General features: G+C 41.7%; 1 protein-coding gene across 1 annotated transcript; it reads left to right on the top strand.

The window, feature by feature from the left end:
- Positions 1-15,295: 15,295 nt before the first annotated feature.
- Positions 15,296-17,431, top strand: LOC116193673 (protein IWS1 homolog). Its single transcript, XM_031522415.1, has 3 exons — positions 15,296-15,815; positions 15,873-16,280; positions 16,401-17,431. Exons 1-3 carry the CDS (start codon positions 15,296-15,298, stop codon positions 17,429-17,431), a joined length of 1,959 nt encoding a protein of 652 aa, XP_031378275.1.
- The last annotated feature ends 1,784 nt before the right edge of the window (positions 17,432-19,215 follow it).

Here is a 19,215-nt window from a genome sequence, read left to right as displayed (position 1 = left end):
AGTTGATAAAACCCACCAGATGGCTACCGGTCCTCATCCATCAGCCTGTTGTTGAAACACCGAGTTTGCTCAGTTGAATGCTTCATTAAAGATAATCCACATTGCTCAATTACTTCCCATTGACCTGTGTTGTTGTTTGGCATCGTGGGCTTTGAAGGATAATGTCAGATCTGTCGACCTTCGCATTACTTTGGCTGTCTACTTTTCTGTGTTTGTTGTTATGGATTGCTGTTCATTTTATTTTCCGAATACAGTCTTATGGATTTAATCGACATGCCAGTGCCTATTTGGTTTTGTAACTGCATTGTCTTTCTGCTGCGAATTTTTTCTTTTTATGTCATTCATTTTGTTTTGGCTGTTATTTGTGGAAGTTCTGCTCCACCAACTGCATGCATCATAGCTCCTAAAGGCGAAAATATCATCGATTAGACTGATGAAATGGAGTTCGCTTTCAAAAACATAACGCTGGAGAAGCTGAGAAGAACACACACCACAACATGGAAGCAAAATACTTGGAATGAGATCATAGTTGAGATGATAAATCTATTTCCCGATAGGCAGCTGTGTTTGCAGAAGGTAAAGGACAAGCATCAGAGAATGAAGACAAATTTTACCCGATTCTCTGAAATAGTCAAGCATACAGGCGTCGGGTGGAATGCAGATGTGCGCACCCGAATTTTCATCTCGTCGAGGCACGTATGCGCGCGCCTAAATGCAACGCGGCTTGGGAGTGTCCACCTTCCCGAGAACGCGCGACGGACGCACGTGAGAAGGAGTCGCCACTACCTGTTTACAACCCGAAGGTCGAGGGCCGGTGAGTCGCCCGGGTCTAGGGGTATGGATACCTAGTATTGCTAAGGCATATGGTCTGCGAAACTCGAGGTTCCGAATTAGGGGGTTCTGTTACATGCGAGCCTATATCTCGCATGCCCTATCGGTACTCTAGCTTGTCTAGGCTTACCATTTTTTATTTAATTACCGCTTAATTAAGTTTCGCTCATCTTACGCGTTTTGATACCGTAAATTCGAAGAAGCACTCCGACCGTCCGCTCTCCGATCGGGATTCTTACATGAATAAACGTACAACATAAATCCTTTCATTGTCCTCTCAAATAAATAAAATACAAATTACAACTGAATCCTAGTTGGTTCGCGTTGGGTTATTATTCCACTCGTGCTCACCGTGTGGTCTGAAAAGACTGAAATTGAAATTAAGATGCGCGCTCAGTGTTAGGGGATTTGACCCTGTGTTTTATGGTTGGGGTGTTGGACCCCTTGTGAATCGTATCCTAAAGGATCGGGCTCGACCCGCATAACAAACAAATGCGAAAATGTAACAAGTAAGCGCAAATAAACAAACAATGAGATTTTGTTATTGCCGAATTTACGTGAGTTAATCAATTATTATCCGTGGTATCTTGACATACAAATCCTACCCTAAAACAAACAAACATGATGACAGAGAAGTGATGTAACATTCGGCATTATTTTTGTGGACCCGACAAACACAATGTTTGTAATCGAGTCTCGGATGTATGTGTTGTTTTTAGAATTTTCTGTATTGTGACAATGTGGCATTCACAGATTATGAGTGTTTTTATCTAAAACTTGAAACCTAACTCTTTGCTCAATTATTTGTCCATGTTTAATTAGGCCGAGTTTGTGATTAATTTATTTTCCCGTGTTTTGACCCATTCTAAGCACCAACCTACACTAGGGTGATGGCAGAACAAGAACCGGTAATCATGCCCTTGAACCGGAAAATATGTGTGTGTATGAAAAATCAAGATTACGTGACACGTATCTCGGTGCTTTTGAAATTGTGAATTTTAAAAGGGCATGACTAACAGTTCTTGAACTGTCAACGCGATTATAGATTATTAATCGATTCGTGCAATTCATTTAAAGGAGTCAAGTGATTTAATTTGGCCAAATTTAACATCCCAATTACCCCGAGTGTGGAATTTTTAGGTTAATTGGAAATTTACCGAATGCTTTAGTCTACGGATTTCGAGTTGTCGAAATGGCCATTAGTGGACCACCCGATAAACTCTAATTTCCAACGGTCTTGAGATTTAAAAATTAATTTTAGGTCGAGTCTGCACGATTAAACCGATTCATGTGAGGTTTCGATTAAAACGAGAAAATAAAGCACTTAAACACGGACCAAGAGCATATTATCACGTCAAACACGACAAACATACAAATTTTATACAATTGATGCCGCCATGATCGTGATGAACACATACAAACATACACAAACATAATATTAATGCAATTGATAAAACGACACCGATTCATGGAAAAATAAAAAAATCATGCAAAGAGCACGTATTATCATGTTGCATACATATAATTACATAAACAAAAATATTTAAACAAGGCACATGCATTGTCGGTCGGGAATCCAAGTAAGAAAGGGATTAGATATCTTTGGAAAATGTTCGGGGACTGATTTGGACAATTTTAGAAGAGCAGGGATTGATTTGAAAATTCGAATAAAGATTCAAGGACTGATTTGAAAATTCTGGAAAAATTGGGGACTGATTTGAAAATTCTGGAAAAATTGGGGACTGATTTGAAAATTCTGGAAAAATTGGGTACTGTGTAAAAATTACTGAAAGTGTCCCAAGACTTTTTTGAAACGAATTTGAAAATTCGGACTGATCTGAAAGGCAAAAAAAAATGGCCCTAGGACTAAACTGAAACAACTTGAAAAGTTCCTTGAGATGTTTGAAGAATTATGAAAAATTCAAGGACTGATTGGGAAATATTAAAATGACTGGGACTTGACTGAAAAGAATTTTAAAACTTGGGGCAGATATGAAAAGGGAGAAAAATGGTCCTGGGACTAAACTGAAACAACTTGAAAAGTTCCTTGGGATGTTTGGAAAACTCTGAAAAATTCAAGGACTGATTGGAAAATATTAAAAATGGCCGGGACTTAACTAAAAATAATTTTAAAATTCGGGGCAGATCTGAAAAAATAAAAAATGTCACAGGAACTGAACTAAAATAGATTGAAAAGTTCCATTGAATGATCGGAAAAGTTTATAAAATTGGGTTTAGAAATTATTCCACTCATCAACAATCGAAAGACCTATCTCATGATACTAAGATAGAGATTTTTATCTAATCCCAAGAGGTTCTGGGATGAGTTGGCTCGGAAGATCCATGACTGCCGCGGACCGATGCGGTCTTCAAGTCGGGACTCAACCTAGGCCTAGGTAAGTCTCCACGTCGTCTTCGAGCCGATCTAGCATCGGTCTTCTCGTCCCTTTTCTTCTCTCTCTTTCGCTCATGGTTGATTTATGGGGGGAAGAGTCGAGCTCAGGACTAAGTGGGGCAGTGAGGAGCAACAGCGATGGAGAGGAAGGCGAGGAGCAATACGGCTCAAAAATGTGGGGCAAAATGCTCGTTGTACTGCAAGAAAGAAATAAAGAGGCAGAACAAAAATCTAAGTAACCGAGAAAGAAAACAAAAGGAGTGAGCACGGGAAAGAGAGGCGATGCACGAGACTTAGCTCGGAGTAAAGGAGGCCAGCTCGGCCATGAGCTGATAAACTCGAGAGGTTTGTGATCCGATGGAGGTGTGCAGGAGAGGAGGCTGGCCGAGAGTGAGAGCCGATTGAAAGGGGGTTGGCTTCTGAGCTGTCCGCTGTTCTGTTTTCACCGAGAGAAACATGAAGAAGCTGATCTTGTGGGGTCGATGATGGGCTGAAGATGATCGACGAGAGATGATGATGATTGCTGGCTGATGCCAAGGAGAAAAGAAAGAACTTGAGATGATGCTGATGATTATCAGGATATGGTCAAGAAGGTGTGAAGGTGACTGAGGAGAGGGAGAGTGTGGCTCCCTCTTCTCCGCTGAGGGTGTGGGCGTGAAAGTTTTTTTAGGGAGAATGCTCGGCGGCTAGGGTTTTCGAGAGAGTGCCTTAGGGTTTTTTTTTTTTTGGGAATGAGGTGAGGGTTTAGAGGAAAGGAGGCAGCTGGAGGAGAGAAGTCAGGGTGCAGTCCATGAGCTGACCTCAACATCCCGAATTTTTCTGAATTTCTCATGAACCTTTCGGTCTATCTGATATTTTTCCTTGATCTCTACATGAGTTGGGCACATCCTCGTAAAATTTGAAGATCGTTCGACCTCGGGAAGTTCCCGAAACAATTTTTCTTTGACAGCTGGCCCGAGCCAGGAAATTTGGTCCTGATCTGTGAGGAGACCTTTAATTCTGTACTGATCTAGCCAAAACTGCATCCCGTTTCTCTTGATTTTCTGAATCTCCAGTGAATTGAGAATCCAATGCCGTTGGCCGTGCTCGAAAACGCGAAGAATTGAATTTTTTATGGATTTTCTCCCTCGACTGGTAGAGTCTGTCCCGGTTTAACAGTTTCGGGCATGGTGCGCTCAAAAATTCATAACTCTCTCCCCGTATTGAATCTTGGAATGAACGACCCTTCAAATTGAACCTAACTCGATTTCCTAGGTCAAGCATATGAAATTCACCCTTTTAGATTCAGTATTGACCGTGATATGATGCGTCGAATCCCATGCTCGAGCTGCTGTATTCACTGTTTGGGCACCCCAGCTCCCACGAATTTTATCTTTTTGCTCGAAAGGGCTCTTGACATGATTTTTGCATTGAAATGTCCCAACTCACCAAATCTTGATCTAAAAATATCAAACTTAGTTTTAGGATCCTCGAAGATAGTTGTTCTCACCGAAGAAAATGATACAGAGACGTGATTTCCCCTTTATCCACTGCTTTCGGTTCAAATATTGATAATTCGTGACTTACTCTTCGGGATCAATTGTGTGTGCTGAAAAATTCCATATGTTGCCCTCGCCATTTTTTTGTTAGAGTTGTGGAACCCTAGTCAGGAGCCTTGTTGATGTCATATCCTAGAGCCGGTGGACCAAAATGGGGTGCTGACAGCAGACACAAACACCATCACAGCCGACCCAGATGTTTGAGATATGTTTATAAAGGTACATTCTCATAATTTTTTTGTTCGGCTTCTATGGTTGTTAATTATGAATTGTCACTTATCTCCTTTGAGTCATGCCGTACTTCATCGTATAGAAGAACATGGCGTACAAGACATTCTGGAGCAAGGGCTGTAAGCACTGCGATTTGCAGAAGCAACTCTTTAGTTCTTCAATGGCTATCGGTGCTCTTCGCATCTCATTGACCAATCTACCTCCAACTTTAGAAGAAGAACGTAGATTAAATGGGGAATTTTTATCTAGGGGGAAGGGAAAGCAGAAACAACATGTCGATCTTGAAGAAGGCTCCGACGAGAGTGACTACCCCATGCATGTTGCAGAGCCCATTCTAACCGAGTCTCAACATCGAGTGTCGAAAAGAGTTCTAAGCAAGAGCTCACAAATGTAGGAGTGCATGGACCCGTTCAGGGAGAGTTTCACGAAAAAGTCACAGAAAACCCCACCGTCGGCAAAGAGAAGCAAGTCGGTATTGAGCCTTGAGAAACTTGAGAAGAATAGCATTAAGGAAGCCCTCTAGGAGTTGGCTAAATTGAAATCGAGAATCCTTCACCCTCTATTTGTGAAAGCCACCAAAGCCCTCCTTGATCCGGGAGCGCAGAGGCTTTTCATGTGGTTCAAGGAGGACGACCGACTGGAATGGATACTGCAGCTTCCTCATCCTTGAAGAATCCGTGAACCCATCTTTATATTTTTTTTCTCGAAAGACATCGGTATTTTTTGTTTGTTATGACTGAACTCGTGCTGTTTTGTTTGTTTTGTGTGTTTGCTTCTATTGATGATTTTTTGTTTTATGTTTGTGTTGCATGTTAATGTCCTATGGTTATAATTTATGTGTTTCACTGTTAACGACATGTTCATGAACTTATGTCCACAGTTATAGGCGATCATTTGTCAAACAATATGTCTCGTAATGCGTCGTCTTCGGGCTATAGCAATAACTCTAGTAACGACGAGCCTGACAATAGGCAACGGGCGTTTTTCTACTTGATGATGCAATTTGATCAGCTCGATGATCCCATTCCACGGAACAGGCCGTGTATAAATTCAACACTTCAAGGAAGACAGTACATTGTTGAACTACTAGGGAGTGACGTTCGGTGCTTCGAAAGTTTCAGAATGGAACCATACGTGTTTAGAAATCTATGCGACACACTTCAGTTGTGATGTGGCATCATAGATACCACTAAAGGTATTACTGTCAAAGAGCAAGTCAGCATGTTCTTGCTGGTTATTTCACACAATATGCGATTTCAATGGTGGCGGAAAGGTTTTAACATTCGAAGGAGACGGTGTCGCGAGTTATCAAAAATATTACACGCGGAATACAACAATTATCACAAGATTTTATAACACCGCGGAATGTTGCTGTCTAGCCAGAAATTAAAAATGACGAAATGTGGCGTTTCTTTAGGGTATGTTTTATGCTAATTTCATGCGGTATAAAACTGTTTTTGGTATACTATGTTCGGTACATATAATTATGCATTTTTCATGCAGCATTATATTGGAGCTATCGATGGAACCCATGTCGCTGCATGCATGCCACAAGCGAATGAAGTACCTTATTGCGATCGGAATGCCGAGATATCTCAAAATGTATTGGCTGCTTGTTCACACGACATGATGTTTACATACGTGATGATGGGTTGGGAGGGTTCCGCACACGATTCAAGAATATTTTCCGAAGCTGCGTCAGTGGAAGGTTTTCCAGCACCGCGTGGTCGTGAGTATTTGGTTATACATGCGATGGTTTTCTATGAAATTGCAACCCTAATTTAATTAATTTTAATTTTCCTTATGTTCTTTGCAGAACAATATTATGTTGTTGATGCAAGGTTTCCAAATATATCGGGATATTTGGCTACATACAAGGGCGGATGGTATCACCGGGGTGATTTTCCTCGGCACAATCCGCCAATAACGGAAAAAGAGCTATTCAATCAGCGTCATGCGTCAGCGCATAATGTCATCGAACGTTGCTTTGGTATTTTGAAAAAGGGATTCGCCATACTAAGTTTAATGACGAACTCCATACCTTATACACAAGGACAACTTGTCCTTGCCTATTTTGTTTTGCATAATTTTGTACGCTGTAATAATTATCATGACAAATTATTTCTAGAGTACGGCGATGCGTGGGTGGATTACGATGAATTTCGCAATCCTCCACTACAAGAAGGAATTAGAGTAGATGTAGATATGAATAGCGCCGAAATGAACGTTGTACGCGATCGTATCGCTAATCGATTATGGCGTGCAGAGAGAGGAGGGCGATGACATGCACTTACGTGTTGTTTTAGAAGTTGTCTTATTTATTATTATGATGTGACAATGAATTTGTAAGCATTATATTAAATGAAATGAATTATGTATACAATTACTTTTGTATTTGTCTTTAACGTGGTTGCTTTACTTTGTAAAATGTGTGACTTACCCTACTCCTCTGAAAAGTTGTGACACCTTCATTGGCAAAAGGCAAAGGAAAGCTGAAAAAGGAAAAAAGAAACTAACGAACTCTACCATGCCACAGTCAATGTTTTGTCATTTGTTGAAAAAGATTGAAGAAAATGCCCGTACAGGCACCGCCATTACCCGGGCCTTTATTTTTTTTACCAGTAATGGGGCCCACCCTGAAACTTATTTAAATATGTTTCACAGGTTTTCTTTTATTCGAGCACCTTTCCAAACGGTCCTCATTGGAAGCACGCGCATTCAAGCGGATTTGACCTACCGTTGTGCTGCTGAGTCCTATAAGATTGAAAACGCTGACTCAGTTTGCCAAGTAGCAAATAGGATTGAGCAGAGTTGGGCATTGCCCATTTTCCAAACATGCTAGTTATTTGATAGGTATTCTTTTTTTATATAGTGTATTTGAATAGGTTATGACCTGAAATTTTTGTTTAATTGGTTTAGTGATGTGGCTCTCTTAGAATGTATATATATAGATGTGAGAGCTTGCTAAATTGGTTATATGTTTTTTAGAGTTATGGAAACAGGTTTTTATGTGAATAGTTTATGTGATAATGGATATAGAGGAAATATAGGGGAAACTCTACTGAAATTTCGGGTCGTGACATGAATAAAAGCAATTTTCCATTAGAGATGATTCGTGTTGATGTTTGGCAGTCCTCCGTTCCTTCCAATTTGGGTTATAAGTATTATGTGATATTCATAGATGATTTTTCTCGATATACTTGGCTCTTTCCTTTAAAAAGGAAATCAAATGTTTTTGAGAAATTTCAAATCTTTCAAAATCAAATCGAGAAACAATTGGATGGGAAAATCAAAGCTTTCCAATGCAATGGAGGATTAGAATTTAATAACTCTCAAGTTCGTGCACTTTTTAACAACTCGAAAATAACGCTTCTTATGTGTTGCCCACATACACCAAACAAAATGGTGTCGTAGAATGAAAGCATCGTCACATTCTTGATGTGGTTCGTACTTTCCTCATTTAGAGTAATTTACCTCCCACATTTTGAGTTGATGCGGCTCTCACGGCAATTTTTACCATAAATCGTTTACCTGCCTCGGGATTACAAAAATCATCTCCATTTGAAAATCTCTTTGGAAAACCCCGGATTATGACTTCTTTCATGTGTTCGAATGCTCATGCTTTCCTAATCTTACTATCCATACGACAAACAAATTGAAACATCGGTCCAAACATGGTATCCTCATTGGATATGTGAGTAAAGTATAAGGGGTATCAGTGTCTTGGGCCACTGTCAAATCGAGTCTACACCTCTTGTCATATTTGCTTCCATGAGTCTTTGTTTCCTTATAAAACTATAATTTAATCATCCAACACATAGACCCATCACTCTCGGATCTTTCCAATTTTATCATTCTTTCCACTTTCGTCTTCTCAAGTTGACACCGTTTCTAGGCTGTCCTCGGTTGTTGGGCCTTCCACTCTGGGTCGAAATCCATTTCCCAACCCTGAGCTTGCACAACCACAGCCCCTCTTTCCTGGACCATCTACCAGTCCAACTCAATTGCCTGCTGCATCTGTTCCCCCGTGTGACCAGTCACCTTCCCAGACTAATCCTTCTCCAGATGAGTCTGACAATCATAGTCCATCCACGTCTTCCTTGCATTCCCCCTCTTTAAATTCCAATTCCACTGATTCCTCTCATCAGTATTCTCCCTTGGCCGAGACTAGTAACACTTCTTCCTCTACTAATGCATCATCGTCTCCACCTGTTCCCCATCACCCTATAGTGACTCAATCAAAATCAGGAATTCACAAACCCATCCAAAAAATGTCGTTACTCGCTACTTCTCCGATAACCTTAACTGAATCCACATCCTATTCTCAGGTAGTGAGGGATCCGAAGTGGCGTCAGGGCATGTCTGAAGAGTTTAACGCTCTTTTTCAGAACCACACATGAAGCTTAGTTCCTCGACATCCTAATATGAATGTGGTTGGAAGCACCTGGAAGCATAGATTTCCATGAAAGTTTCGGTGCAGTTGTCAAACCCTCCACCATTCGACTTGTTCTATCTACCGTTTACTCCTTGTCGTGGCTCATTCGTCAATTAGACGTGAAGAATGCATTTCTTCATGGTCATCTCCATGAGGAGGTCTACATGTGTCAACCCCCAGGGTTTGTCCATCCTCAATTTCCTGATCATGTCTGTCACTTGCATAAATCCTTATATGGGTTAAAGCAACCCCATAGAGCCTGGTTCACTCGATTTAGTTCTTTTCATTGTCTCAAGGGTTTCGAGTCCTGTTGATACGTCTCTTTTCATTTATTATCATGAGTCTCACACCATTCTTCTTCTACTTTATGTTGATGACATTATTCTCATGGGTAGCTCAGATTCTCTTCTTACTCGGACTTTTCTCTCAGGAGTTTGCGATGAAGGACCTTGGTTCTCTACATTATTTTTTGGGTATTCAAGTTACTCGGTCTGTAGGTACACTCTTTCAATTACAGTATAAATAATACAGGATGTCCTACTTCGTTTTGGTCTAAACAAAGCCTCTACAGTAAAGACGCCATTACCTTCCAAAAGTAATTTGTCTTTAATAGATGGTGATCGTCTTTTGGATCCTTCCAAGTATCGGAATATGGTAGGTGCTTTACAGTATGTTATCCTTACAAGGCCGGATATATCTTTTGTAGTAAATCTTGTGAGTTAGTTTATGCACACTCCACGGACTGTAAACTTACCGGCTGCCGAGAGGATTTTGCGTTATCTTCGTGGCACATCTTCTTTTGGAATTCATTTTCACAGGAACAAGGATTTTTAGTTCACTACATACACAAATGCTCATTGGGCTGGGTGTCCAAATAGTCTCCGCTCAACGACAAGTTATGTGGTCTTCGTCTGCTCAAACCTGATCTCCTGGAGGTCCAAGAAGCAACTTACTGTCTCTCGTAGCTCGACAGAAGCTGAATATCAAGCACTCGTATATGCAGTAACTATAACTCTCTGGCTTCATCGAGTCCAATCATAGCGTGTTGTGTTAATATTAGTGCCACCTATCTGGCCAGTAATCCTGTTCAACATGATCACAACAAACATATTGCGGTTGACTATCACTTCATTCGAAAATGTCTGACACGTGGAGAACTTCTCGTTCGATATATCCCTACATCCTCACAACTTGCAAATATGCTTATTAAGAATGTATCACTTTCATTATTTCAGTCTCATCGTAGCAATCTATCTGTTGTTGCGCCCCAACAGATTGAGAAGGGTATTAGGGATATATATGTGAAATGGGGACTATATTGTAATTTTGTACAGTTGTGTTAGTGTACACACACACACACATAAGCCAGACACCCTAATTGGGCACAACATTACTTATACACAGGGGCCATTGCTGCCGAGCCCTCCTTCTGCCCACCCGACTCCTTTGACAAACCCTTTATCCTGGCTGACTCCTCGAGCCTCATTGGGGCAGCTGTAGGCGAGCCATGCTCCGCCGACTCCTTTTTATGCTCCGCTGCAGCTGAGCCCTACTTAGGTCTTATCTCCTCATTTTGCTTCACTGTTGCCGAGGCCTTTTCAGGCCTGGTCTCCTTCTTCTGCTCTATTGCAGGTGAGCCCTCCTCTAGCATGGTTTCCTACTTTTGCTCCGTTGCTTTCTCAGCCCTCATCTCGTCATTATGCTCCGCTACTTCCACGGCTTTCTTCTCTTCCTTTCTGCTTCTCTACTTCCTTGGCCTTGGTCTCTTACTTTTACTCCACTGCTTACTCGGCCATCCTCTCCTTCTGCTCCACCATTTCCTCCATCCCTTAGACTTATGCAGGCAACTCCTGTGGAACCCCCAACCAATGTGAACGATAAGCGTTGATAAAGTTACTTTCTTTGAATTTCTTGAAATGGGTAGGTCAACTTCTTGAAAATGAGTAGGAAATGTGTTAGAAAACTCCAGATCGAGAGCAGCGAATATATAAATTATGGCTTTTAAAATTTTGTTTTGATCTTATCAAACACGATCGTAATATAAATCGATCTAGCAAAACTTACATCGAGATATATTATAAGAAATCGATCCCAAACCGGGTTACCTCGTCTTACCCTTTTGAATCGATCAGATTACAATAATCCGTTCAAGAGGCTCTAGTTCATCCACACGAACAGTTACTTGCCTAGAGGGCTCCTCCACATGATCCAAGAACTCCAATCGATGATCACTGGCTCGAACAGACCTCAACGGACACTGCTAGGAGAAGGGCGGTCAAGGGAACACTACACGGGCCGAGGGAGGGCCTTGCTTGGCCATGACTTGCCTTGGTTAAAGGTGGTCAACAGCGGCCTAGGGTTTGCTCTAGGGCCGACAAGCTCTGTCTCTCTCTCACTTGGCACATCGGGTGCTAGCGATTGGTTCTCCTATTCCCTCTCCATCCTAGTTCTGGACCACGTCTAATGGGTATGCTACGCCAATTAGTGTGATACCTAATATTCAAAAAGTCCATTAGTTCCTTGAATTCACGGTTGATGATTGCATGAGTTTTTGAAAAATCCACGTGGAGGCCATTCATCTCGATGAGCTTGGTCACAGTTATAAAAATTTTTAAAAAGTCAATCTCAAAAACACCAAGTCTTGCGCTTAGGTCGTCTCATGCGATTTACGACTCTCGAGTGCCCCGAGATTTGCCCCCTCTCTATGAGTGAAAATTTAAGAAAATTCCTTTTGGCTCTTTTCGAAACAAAATAGGGCCGGTGCACTTGGTGAGTCATTTTTTGCCGCACTTTTCGATTAGTTTATACAAAATTTTGACAAGTTCGGGGGACGATACTCTGCTTGATTGACAACAATACCTGCAGAAGCTGGACATCAAATTTCTACATAAAATCCCTAAAAATGGAACCATGCTCCTGCAACCACATGCAGGTCAGTTTTGGCAATCTTTTTGAAGGTTTGGCATGTAAAAGGGTGGGCACCGAAATGGATCCAATGTTTTGTAAGGTTCCAAATCAGCATGGAAGTTTAATCCCTGAAATCATATTCATTTCACTTTACGGTCCATGTCTGCAATGTCAGGTGGCGTTTTCGTAGCATCACATCTCTGACTGACCTCAACAGACTCAGTAGTTTTGAGACAAGCCTTTGCTCCTAACTAAGAAGCTATGCTCTCTGAGAAGAGTCTCCACTCATGTCAGAGTCTATAGTAAAGGTGTGATGCAGCTCGTTAACTTGGTCGGTCTGATCTTAATAGCAGAGCATGGAAATCGATCATTTTCTTTTTCACTAATTGAAATCTAACTTTTTGCTTACCAACTAGTCAAGTAAATCTTTGGTTAAGTCCATTTGACAGAAAGAAGACGGTGGTTCCCTAACTTGTGCAGTCCAATGAGAAAATGCCTAAATATTAATTGCAAATATTGATCTTAAGGCCCTTCCAATATGCCAGAATTCCAAGGGGTACTCCTCCTGAAGTGGATTTTTACACATCGAAAGCGCTTGGCATTAAAATGTTGAGTAAGGATGATTAGTTGAATATTCTTCAACTCATACAAATTACACTTAAAATAGGTAATGACAAAGCAGGAAGGAATGACTTGGAAATGTGGGAATTTTGTTATTTCATAGAAAAGAGAAGAAAAGAAGAGAGAGAGGAATCTCTTGTGCTAAAATTTGATTTGATTATGTTAGTTAAAATGATAATAATCTTGATGTAACTTATTAAGTTACATCAAAAAATCACTTATTCCATTAAATAAGCGGGAACCCTATTTATATTTCTTTTCTCTAATCTCTTAGCTGCTTGGAATTTTTTGTTAATATTTGCAGTGATGCACTTATATATTTTTCGCGAATTGCAAAAAGCCCCTATTCATATTCCGTACACTAGCTAAGGGGGACTGGAGAGAAAGAGCCCGTTAAGGAGAGAGATCAAAGCTAAGAGGCTCTCCATTTTCGGCCCTACCTCCTCTTATGTTTTTTGATAAATGGAATAGACTTTCATTAATCAAAATGAATTACATCAATAGACATTTATCTAACAAACTATCACAACTACCAAAAACATCAGCCAGCTAAGAGCTATGAGCTAAGAGCTATATCATAGGCTAAACACATGATTAGCTATGATAGAGTTTACAATTTTGTGAGAGAGACGGGGAAAAACATAAAGCTTAGCTTTCACATCTGCAAAAATCTTCCGAACTATAGCCTCTGGGGAAGAACTGTGCCTTTGATAAATCCTAGAGTTCCTTTCACGCCATATGCAGTATATGTAGTGAGTCCATAGAAGCTTTAAACAAATTACATCGAGCTTCTTACCCCGAAGAGAAGAGATCCAACATAATTCCGAATTCCAACTCACCAAATTACGGTGCAGGCCAACTCGAGCCAACAAACTCCTCCAAATTTCCTGGGTGATTGGACATTCAAAAAAGAGATGTTCGCGAGTTTCCCTCTGTGTATTGCAGAATTCGCATTCAACAGACGCAGTCTGAATCCCCCATGTTGATAGACGGTCCTTTGTAGTTAATCTATTATGGACACAAAGCCAACTAATGAAAGAAGATCGCGGGAGATGTCCATCGAACCAAAGCGCATTACTCCATTCCAGTTTCGGGCTTCTGACTCGTAAATACTCCCAAGCATTAGCAGTGGAGAAGTGCCCAGATTTGTGGGGGGACCATAAGACTGTATCATGGTCGGAAAGGTCAAGAGCTGCAGCTAGGTCCCGGATCAAAGCTGCTTGAGGGTCCGAGCTACGCGGCCAGTGCCATTGTCCTTGCGAAAGAACTGCGCTAACTTTTGCATGCTCATTGAGGGTAGAGAAACATTGTAGTCCTCGACAACAAAATTTGATCAATGGGCCAACTGGTAACCAGGCATCATACCAAAACGATATAGTAATACCTGAACCAACTCTGTAGCTAGTATAAGGGGAAATCAGAGCTCTCAGCTGCATTAGCTTCCTCCAGTTCCAGGAGCAGTCTCCAGGAATCAGTAGAGACCAAATACTGCGACCCTTTGTTGATGGTCTCTTGGGTCGCCAATCACCTCATCTGCCCGTGACGTACCCCCCACTGCACTGTGCTCGCTTTGAGTTTGATCAGATGAATTATTTAAGAGATGGTGGCTTCCATGCCAGCCATCACCTCCTCGGGAGAGGTCAATGGCAAATTTACCAGTTTATCAGAACAAATCGTGTTTCTTACAGGATGCAAATTGAAAGAATGAAAGAATAGCACCGGTGAATCGGTGATCTACAATGTCAAAAAAAGAAAGCATGAATCAGGAGATCTCAGCTACTCAAGGAAAACCAAAAAGAAAGGGTGAAGCCTAGAGCATAAGGTGATTCTGATGTGGTTGCCTAAGATGCTGTGATGGCAAACTCGAGAATGGGTCCCGAAAAGGATTCAATTAATGCCGTGCGCCATCAGGCACCCCTTCTCCCTTCTGTCCTAATGCTGGGTCAGTCATTGTCCCCATAGAAAGCTGATCAAAAATAAGTAAGAGACCCAAATTCTAAAAAACCTTCATAGTTCCATTTTGTTCTTAATAAATAGAAGAATTCGTTAATGTCTAACAGAAATAACCAACCTTAACATATAAACCCTCAGTTCCCTCTCTTTCTTTTATTCGAAAACCAGACTTTCAGTTTTTAGCTCTTCCCTCTCTGTCTCTCTCTCAAGAATCATATAATTGGAAGCAAATCAAAGGTATAGTATGCATACGATTCTCAATGATCGATCTCTTGTTGCGTTCCATCTCTTCAATATTTCCTCTTCCATTTCCAGCATCTCTGGTGCCCTTCAATCTCAGGTTCACCTATGGCCGATGAATGTCATCCCGAACGGGTCACCCCTATGGGCTTAGAAGAACTGAGTGGTTTCATCACAAGAGTTGACAGCAAGATCAGGCTTCTGTTGAAGGGGCTTAGAGCACAAGGCCACGAGATGACTTTGGTATTTGAAGCACTCCGAAACTATCAAGAGAGCATGAAGACAAGGCTCAAAGACGTCATCAACATCGCCTTTGATACTAAAAACAAAGACGAAGCCCTCATACGCTTTACGGAATCCGAAGAGAGCATCGCGCTTGTGGAGGCACTGACCCGTTTCTTCTGGAAAAAGGAGGAACAAATCGATGCTCGATTGAACAAGTGCTGTGAAGTCTTCGGGGCAGTGGGGTGCCAGGAGCCAAAGGAAGAGAGCAGACCTGCAGAAGGCCCTGATCAGGCAAAGGGTCATGCTAAGCGCGAAGAAGATAAAAAACTGGATAAAAAGCCAAAGGGTCCTGCTAAGAACGAAGAAGGCCAAGAACTGGATATGATTGATTTGAAGGGCTCCAGTGAAGAAAGCGAAGTAGGAAAGGACACAATCAAAGGTATTTGATTTGATTTCTAATTGATCTCTCCTTCCTTCTGTTTGATGTCTTCTTTAGTTCTGCAGCCACAGATGCCTTCAATAGTTTCAGGGTCATCAGTGGCTGAGGACAATCTTGAACATGAAGCTGCTAAGAGTGAAGAAGCTCAAGAACTGGATTTAAACCCAAAGGATCCTGCTAAGAGTGAAGAAGGTCAAGAACCGGATGAAAAGGCAAAGGATCCTGCTAAGAGCGAAGAAGATCAAGTACTAGATATAGAGCCAACGGGTCCTGCTAAGAGCGAAGAAGCTCAAGAACCTGATATAAAGTTAAAGGGTCCTGCCAAGAGCGAAGAAGCTCAAGAACCAGATATGAAGCCAAAGGGTCCTGCTAAGAGTGACGAAGGTCCAAAACGGAATAAAAGGCCAAAGGGTCCTGAGAGCGAAGAAACTCAAGAACCGGATATAATCGATTTGAAGGGCTCAGGTGAAGATAGCGAAGAAGAGAGAGACACAATCAAAAGTACTTGGCTTGATTTCTAATCGATCTCTCATTCATTCCGTTTTATATCATCGTTAATTCTGCAGCCTCTCATGCCTTCAATAGTTTCAGGGTCATTAGTGGCTGAGGAAAATCTTGAACATGCAGCTGCTCATCCCGGGATCCATGTCAAATTCTCTCAACTGATTCGTGGCATTCAAAGAGTTGATGAGAAGATCGAGTCTCTGCTGACGAATGTTCAGGGAAATAGTGGTGAGATGAAATCTGCAGTTGAAAAGATGAAGGATAGTCAAGAAGGCTTGAAGGCGAGATTAAACAAACTGAAAGAAAGGTGCTTCAAAACTGTCGGGAAAGAGGAAAATCTTGAAGTTGTTGGGAGCACAGCCAGGGGTGTTCTGGTTCTAAAGTCAGTGCTCAGATCACTCACAGAGGAAGAGCAAGAAATCGAGGCTCAGGTGGACGAGAGGATGGCCTCCCTGCAGGTCACGGCCCCCAGAGACAGCAGTGGACTTCTTGGAACGGCAGATGAAGAGAAGCCGAAAGAGAATAAAGAGCCAGACGGAGGCACATTTAATGTGGAAAGCTCTAATGACAGTTTAACAAGGCCTGATCCCGTGGTGCCCGATACTGGCAGATCAGAGGAAGTGATGACTACTGGCATTTCTGTGACCGTAGAAGCCGAACCCGGGTCTGAGGAAGACCAATTGAGTGCACATGATCTCTCACTGCCTGAGTCAGCTGATCTGGAAAATCTTGTTGATCGTAAGTTGACCGAGTTTATCAATCTCGGTATTACTGAGGAAGATTTCAAGGCCATGGATGAAACTAGAAAAATAGAGATCGAGATTGGGGATATGCTGATGAGTTTGCAGAAAAGCTTTGCACAAGGCTTGATGCACCATGCGACCAAGATCCATGTCGAGGTTTCAGTCATGCTAGCCGAGCTCTTCCTTTTACTATCAACAAATGTGAAGGAAAAACTGTTCAAGTTCCAAGCATTCAGGTCCTGTCTGAAGGACATTGAGGAGGATAAGAGTGACGCGAAAGTGGTCAAGTGGATCCTTGAGGTGCTGAAGGTGGCAGATGAAGAATTGAAGAAGATGAAGACATCCACTCGTCAAGGACAAAAATGTTGATCATCCGAGACTGATGGGGACAAGAAGCTGCCTGAAACTGGTGAGCTACTGGAAGAGCTTATTGATCAGTTCATCATCTTGATTGCTGAATTAGACAGTCTTATGAATTACATGGGCCATCTTGAATCTCGGGTACTGGACGACAAGGCAATTCAATCATTTGAGAGCGGCTTGAAGAATATGGAAAGGAAAGTGCAGGGCATTGAGTCGAATATGGAAGTTCTCAGGAGTAGATGTAGCTATCGTGATTTTTCACCTGTGTTAGTCGGAATTGCTAATGTGCACTGTGGGCTAGGTCTCCCCAAAAAGTAGAATAGAAAGCTCCGATTGATAGAGCGTCTGTCAAAATGTTTTTAGATGAATAAACAAATCATGCTGCTGGTAACTATCCCACTAGCAGTTTAGTTGATTTTTCTCCTCTACATATGCCTTACTCAATTCGATATTCAGTTTCCTCAATGAGTGTGGATAGCTGATGAAGGAGCTCAAGCTAATGTAACATAGCACTAGATAGATACATTATAATTAAGGGTAATGAGACCTTGCAAGAAGCAAAACTGGCCTCCGTTACATACAATGGTGACGTCTAAACAGAATGATCTTTTAGCATCTCTACCATAATAGAACACTGAGAATAGTTTTTCACAAGACTCATCAGGTTACTTGTCGAAATGTCAAGTGCTCAATCTTCTCGAGCTTTTCCGGAAGGCAGGAAGGCACTGCTTACAACTCGTTGAAAGAATTAGTGATTTGCTTCAATAAAAATGAAGCTTCCCCTCAGGAGAACAAACTCAAAACATAGCAATGAATTCCATTGTCTGCTATAAGCAGACATGAAGTTTTCTTCTACTACTGCTGGATGAATGGGATTCTATAGTGTTCCGAAGTCTTTGAAGTTAACTTCAAGCGATCAAAGAGGTCATCAGTGTTCAGTGCAAGAGTATCTTGAAAATTTGGAGATTGAAATTCTACGCAATAGAACCAGCCTCCTCAACTCCACACGGATCATTCATTTTTGGTGATCTTTCTGAGGTTTGGCAAGTAAAAGGGTGGGCACCAGACTGGATCCAAGGTTCATAATGTTCCATTTCTGCATGGAAGTTGAACCCCTGAAGTCATTTTCATTTCATTTTACGGTCTGCGATGTCAGGTAAAATTATGATAGCATCAAATTCTTTACTATACAGTGATCTCAACAAATTCAATTGCTTCCGAGACAAGTAATTGCTCCTATGTTAAGAAGCTATTCCCTCTGAGAAGTCTCCCCTCCCGTGAGCTCTAAATAGCAGGGCATGAAAATCGAACATTTCATTTCTTGATGATTGAAATCAAACTTTTACCTACCAACTTTAGAGTAGGCATCCGGTTAAAAATTCTCTTGCCATTAGCACATTCCCAACCCTTGCATAGCCATCGATCATGCAGTTGCTCGAGACAACATTTTCGAAGGGTATTCTGGCAAACAAAACTTAGGCCTCCTGCATACCCTCTGCACCTGCATAGCCTGAAATTATACCATAGGGATTCCATCCAACTAACAACAGCTCTGTCCAGCATTTAATCAAACCTTCTTAAAGGAGTACCATGCGAATCAACGACTTCCTCACAATTGGACGATCCGGCTCGAATTGTTCGCCCACGAGTATTATGCGTGTATCTCCTTGCGCGTTGAAACGCCACCATGCGCTCTCAAGAGACACCCGCTTATGGAAGAAAGCTGATGTAATGTAGGATCTATGCATAGTTCTGTCCGGTGTGGGAAAGTTGGAATTTCCCTCCCTCTC

Source organism: Punica granatum, chromosome 2, assembly GCF_007655135.1.
Source record: "Punica granatum isolate Tunisia-2019 chromosome 2, ASM765513v2, whole genome shotgun sequence".
NCBI lineage: Eukaryota > Viridiplantae > Streptophyta > Magnoliopsida > Myrtales > Lythraceae > Punica > Punica granatum.
This window is presented reverse-complemented; position numbering and strand designations above follow the sequence as displayed.